Source organism: Xiphophorus couchianus, chromosome 17 (assembly GCF_001444195.1).
Source record: "Xiphophorus couchianus chromosome 17, X_couchianus-1.0, whole genome shotgun sequence".
Classification (NCBI taxonomy): Eukaryota; Metazoa; Chordata; class Actinopteri; order Cyprinodontiformes; family Poeciliidae; genus Xiphophorus; species Xiphophorus couchianus.
This window is the reverse complement of record NC_040244.1, coordinates 3448116-3454115: the sequence shown is the minus strand read 5'-3', so window position 1 is coordinate 3454115 and position 6000 is coordinate 3448116. Positions and strand designations below refer to the sequence as shown.

Below are 6000 nucleotides of genomic sequence, written 5' to 3'. Positions count from 1 at the left end.
GTAAAGCAGACATTTAAATATCATCATTTTCAACATTGCAGAACAGTCTATTTTAATAAACAAATCAGATTACAATCACAAACCTAAACTGCTTTAGAAGTCTGCACCCTAAAAAACTTCCAAAAATTGTGACTGAAATATGATCTATAAACAATTAACAACAGACACAAGAATGTGAAATCAGATACGCTTCATGTTACAGCAGCAATAGTTTCAAAACATGCAACGTGCATGGAAGAGCAGGGATCTGCGGGCGCCCTGATATCACATACACACTCGGGTTGCTTACGATACACCACCACCGCCAGTTTTCAGGTTGTTTTCTTTTACTATCTTGATGTGTCTGGATTGACACATCAGCACCCCTGTTTATCAAAGCTTTTATCACCTCATCACTGCTGAGTCATCCCTTAGAGGAAGCAGGAGGTGCCCTCACACACACACACATGCGCACGCCCCCCAACCTGTAGGGGCTGGCTAAGGTTAAGAGAAGGGGGCTTTGTTGACCTACAACAGTGATTTGAATGACTTTACCAGAGACAGGATCTGTCCCAGACTATGCAGGTGACCCACCAGCATGTTTTTCTCTTAATGGAATGGTTTCATCTGGAAAAGTCTAAAACACGCTTAAACCTCATTCTCTGAAGTGGAGAATAATGCAACTCTTACCATGTGTGCTACTTTCCCAGAAGAGTAAAACATTTAATGCTAATTTGAGCCACTTGTTTCTGATATCTTATTCTTTTGAACATTATATCTAATGGTCGTAGGTGACTGTTGGGATGTAAACAAAGTGGAAAAACGACAGGTTGGCTTTATGGCTTAGCTCGTTCTTCAACCATAGAGACCAGATTAATGGCCTAGTTAAAGTGCACAAGGACCTAATTCTTCCATGTATTTCCCTTAGTACCTTTCTGTCACTTGTGAGAAAGACATTTTGTTCGTCATTTACCGACACTTGTGCACGTCACCACAAAGCAAAAGGGAAAACAGCCCAGGCGACCACTACTTGTTTTTAGACACAGTACATTGATAAATAAATGGCCAGGTTTAGATTTAAATTCAACTAAACCTGGATAAATAAAGCTTACATGAAATCTTCATAAAAAGCCTCAACTCTGACATTTAATTGCAATTAGTTTTATAGTAAGTCTTATTTTAATTGATGTTTTATTTCTCATTTTAGCCAGATGACCACGTGAAACATGACAAATTATAACCCCTACTTGGTAGTAGATTTTGAAACACAGAGCTCTTTTCATTGTCAAAGACTGGATTGAATTATCTACTGGAAGAAAGCTAGTTTTCCTTCCCAAACAAGTTGAGTACAAAATGGCGAAGACTCCAAAAATGCAACTTGCAAATTACAATCGAAAACAAATTAAAGAAACAATTCAGATTTTTCCCCCCCTGCTTAGATAAGTGTCTTGAAATGGTGATCCTTTTAACCGACCAAAAAACATAGCAACTGTGCATGGAAAGTAAACAAAATTGTACAACTGAAAGGAAAAGTAGATATTTTTTTAATCAAATTTTCCTGTTATTTTGTGTGACTCACTCTTTTGAAACCACATATCAAAATAAACTGCCTTCCATCAACAGGTTTTGGTGGAGTTTCTCTGGTCTGAATAATATTATTTGAAGTGAATGCTTCAGAATGAGTCAGCCATTGAGATGGAGCAGAAGGTGTGGTGGTTGCTAACCAGAAACACAACTTAGAAGATGATGAAACAAAACAAGTCAATGGAAAGACAAAGAACTGGTTTCTAGGATATTTTTTAATAACATTGGTGGTATCTCTCATTTAAGAGGAAGATATTTAATCAGAAATTGAATTGAATGAATTAGCATTTTCTCTATTTCCCATATGTATTTTGCTTTTAAAAACAACAAGACCCTCCTACAAATCAAGTAAATATACTTGACATATAATTTACTAGACAGAAACTGTGGATTATCTACTGAAACCTTGCTGTTTGAATTCCAACTTCTTTAGGCTACAAGTGGAAGCGTCCTTTGGTGCAATAGCTGTTTATGATGTGGGCCACATGGCTCTTTGCATGGGGTAGCAATCAAATGAATTTATATTGCTTATTTGCATGTCCAGTCACTAGAGAGTAGGCATCCCCTTGTATTCTGCACAAAGCCTAAGAAAAAAAAACAGTTTCATAGTTGGAAAATGTTCCTAAATTAAACAATGTTTAATTTGAGCTAGCTTCATCTAGAATTGTTTAGCTTCAAGGCTACCACATATTTAAATAGATGACGCCATGTAAACTATGTTTATCATTTGTATTTTTACAAACTCCATTGCTAAGTATTTACACATATCTTGCATCTATGTCTTCATGCAAAACAATTTGCAAAAACAAACACTTTCACCATTTTTTTATTTTTTCATTTAAACTCATGCATACGAATCTGAAAGATTCCTTTTAGTCAAGGATTTCATACATTTTTTGGCATCTCCCTCTTCTGGATTCCTTTTTTTTTCTTCTTTTTTTGCTCGAGTAGATTAACTCTGCTTTTCAAGCACCCTAATAAACCAGGTGGGGGCATCCAGTGATTAAACTTTAAATTTCATGGTCAGACAGTTAGTGGCAGAGGAATTAACACAAGGGAAGGGGTTTCACTGCTGTGAGGGAGAATAAATTAAGACGGGGGGGAAAAAATGACAAAGAGCAAAGGAAACGAGTGCGGAAAAGTCAAGACTATAAATCTTAACCATTCCACTTCCTCTCTATGACACTGCCTTCATCACTGCTCTCAAGTAATACCCCACCTCCTCTTTCCTCCTGCTCTCCCTCCCTCTCTCTCAGCTGCTCTGCCTTCCCTCCCCTCCCTCGCTGTGGATGGTGTAGCTCTCTCGCAGTCTGGTGGAGCTGCACACAAGGATTAGAGGGTTGTTGTGAGTGTCTGCTCAAAGAGTGGGAGCCAGTGGACAGAAACAGATAAAAAAAAAATCTCCAGCAAGAGGATAGCCTTGTTATACTGGATAAGTGCTCTGATTTTATTTTACTCTGCCTTTACTTCTCATCACAGTCGAGCTGAAGGGTCTTCACCTGGGGGAGGACAGATAAGCCAGTCAACTATACAGCTTGGATTTTCACACGGGGAGCCATGTGAGCTGTACTCCCCTCTGCTGACTTCACGCAACAGAACTGCCCCAACAGTCTGCACTCCAAACCCAGGAGCACAACTAGGATTCGCCCACCCCCTCTCTCCCTGGAACCTCTACTTTCAGCGCTTGCATACCTCAGTGGAGGACACCTTTCTTGGGGTCGGGCTCTGAGTGGCCCCCTGGTCTGGAGGCCAGACAGCAGCACTCCAGCACCATGGATTACCTGCTTCGGACTGTAGTGCTGCTGTGCTTCACGTTGCAGCCGGGAAGAGGAGCTGATCCCAAGCACAACGTTCCCAGACTAAAGCTGTCATTCAAGGGTAAGCCCATTCCTTGTGTTTTCTGACTCCAGGTTATATGCGGATTGCTTGTGTATTTTGCTTTTAAACCAGATCTGTTTTTCTTGCCCATGGGTGCTCTTTAGTGCTGTTCTTTTCATCTATTCTTTGGCATGCTGAGTATCCCTTTTCTTCCTTTATCAGAGTAAGTCTATTTCTGTTTCTGTGTTTGTCTCTTGGTCAGCGCACAAGACCTACCTCTCTCCAAAACCTTCCGTATTCTTTCCTCCAATTTCCTTGCTGCTTCCCTTTCACTTACTCTGACTGTCTTCCAAGAATTTGCAATTCTCCTTACAAATGGGGAGATTGTTTCCATATGCTGTGGAAACACTCCTGCCTGAAGTTAAATGTATATATTGGCCGTGTCATTTCTCCTTTTGTGCTGTCCTCTTCTGCTAGTACTGCACAGCCCTGTTAAGTGCAATGAACAGGCAGCAGAGCCTTAGTTTTTGTGACTTCTGTCCCAAAATCTCCCCCCAAAAAAGAGCTGGTGGGATCTTGCTGGTCATGACATAGTGTGTCCTCTTTGATGCATCTCCTTACCATATTTCGAAATCAACAGTTGATGACTTTGAATGCAATTAAATGTAACTTTTGTCACCTATTTGCACATTTAGGGAGAGTAAGAATTTATCATGCACGTGGACATTTTTGACGTATCTAGCAAATATGTTATTCTCTCTCCTGTGTTATTTTGAGGGGAGACTGCGGAGCGCCGGTTCTTCTTCTCCTTCTCCTCCCTCTTTCTCTTTTCCCCATCTCGTCTCCTCTCTCACACCCTACACTAAATCAGGCTCCATGTAATAGCAGACAACTTGGACTGAAATAACTGGCAACATTTTTGCCATTTTTTGGGGGTGAATTTTTAGGAAAGTGCACTGCTCCAAGTGTGGTCTTGTGACTCTCCGTTACACCCTCTGAAAATTTAGCTGATTTGCAGTCGAAAGCATGAGTGTGTGGTTGAAAGTCCTTTCATTCACATGATTGTCACCAAAATCTCAGTTGTTTTTTTGTTTTTTTGGGGACAATCTCAGTGTTTTTCTTTTCTGAGGGAGAATCAGATGTTGGCTTTAAGCATGGTTTGAAAATAATGTCTGTCACCAATTCATCTCTATGTTTAGACAAGACATTTAGCGCAACTTATGTTTAGAGGCCTGCTATATAACATGCTTTATTCTTTAGATGGAGGGCAAGTTGTAATTTTGAGGGCAGTATAGTTTTCTTTATTATCCTTTCAGTTTCCAAATGGATATGATTCCACATGCCCTTGGGCTAAAATAAAAAATGTCAATGACTTCAGTATTTGTTCTGTTAAGTTTCCTTCACAAGTCGTTATCCAAGGCTTTAAACTGTGATGACATTGGAAGATCGACTGTTGGATTTACCTGCTTCGTGTCAAACATCTCCTGGGCTCTATCACATCACTTCACACAAAGCCAAGCTTTTAGGGATGATGGGAAAATATCAGCCCTTCTGCATGCAGGCATCTGTTTAAAGAATGTAAATCTAGTCTTTTGTGATCCTCTATGACGTTCAGTCTGACAAGTGAACATGCTGCTGACAAAAGTGCGAGACAAGAGACGTGTCGCCGAGCATCAAAGTGCGGATTGACAGACTGTACAAGTGATGGATGTGCATTGTCAAATTGAGAAAGCAGGTCTGCTTCTCGTCTTGTGAGATATACAATACTGTAATAAAAAAAAACAAAAAAAACATGCATTTTGCTTTAAAAGTCATGTTGTTTGTGCTAATGTTCTTGTTAGATCTTGGTGTTAGCACTCAACACTCTCTCTTGTGATTTCCTCCCCCTGGACTGAAAGAGGTGTCTCAGCTTGTGTGCAACAAATGTGTCAGGTCTTGCATGTCCTTCTATATTCAGACACCTGGTTCTTGTGCGTATGCATGAGCTCACGATTTCTGATCTTTTATTGGGCTGTTGAATTCTCTGTTGAGCGCGTGATTATAGTCAGCTGTTGGCTCACAAGAATGCCTTGTGTGCCACTTTCTTCGTGCTGCCCGCTCACGGCGATTCATGTGTTTCGTCTCTACAGGTGTTTGATGGCTCTCTGGATGTCCATCAGAGAAGAATTGTCTGTTAACACCAATAATGTGGAAGAGGGTTGAGGGTATAAGCACTCATTTTTATTGAAAGACAAGCTGTCAGACGTACAGCAGATGAAGCAAAAGGAAGGGAGACTAGACTGGTTAAGTGAAGTGTCAGTCATCACCTCTGCGCTGTGTGAAGCCAGACTAGAAATTAAGTCAAATAAACAAAAGGGAGGAATTCTCATGTGAAGAACAGTCAAACAAGCAAATCTCCAGAGAAGGATGATCACACTTTGACTCCCAGGATAGTCTCATTAGCTATGCAAGTGTATGATTAGGGGTACTCGGATATACACAGAGCATGTAAGCAGAGTCCCATGAAATCAGCCTCAAATGAGAGCTGATGACAAGCCCCCAAGGGACTCTATAGTCACACACAAGTGAAGAATTCTTATCATCTAGGAAAGGACAGGCAAACGACTGCAGAGAGAGCAG

The 6000-nt window shown here is 40.7% G+C and overlaps 1 protein-coding gene across 2 annotated transcripts in view; it reads left to right on the top strand.

Moving 5' to 3' along the window:
* The first annotated feature begins 2850 nt into the window (after positions 1 to 2850).
* Positions 2851 to 6000, top strand: part of sema3aa (sema domain, immunoglobulin domain (Ig), short basic domain, secreted, (semaphorin) 3Aa) — a 39538-nt gene continuing 36388 nt past the window's right edge. Inside the window, exon 1 of one of the 2 annotated variants that reach the window (XM_028043990.1) lies at positions 2851 to 3441. In XM_028043990.1, coding sequence (XP_027899791.1) covers positions 3336 to 3441 — 106 coding nt within the window. In that variant the 5' untranslated portion in view covers positions 2851 to 3335. The remainder of the gene's footprint in view (positions 3442 to 6000) is intronic. The other variant, XM_028043989.1, reaches the window with a different exon arrangement.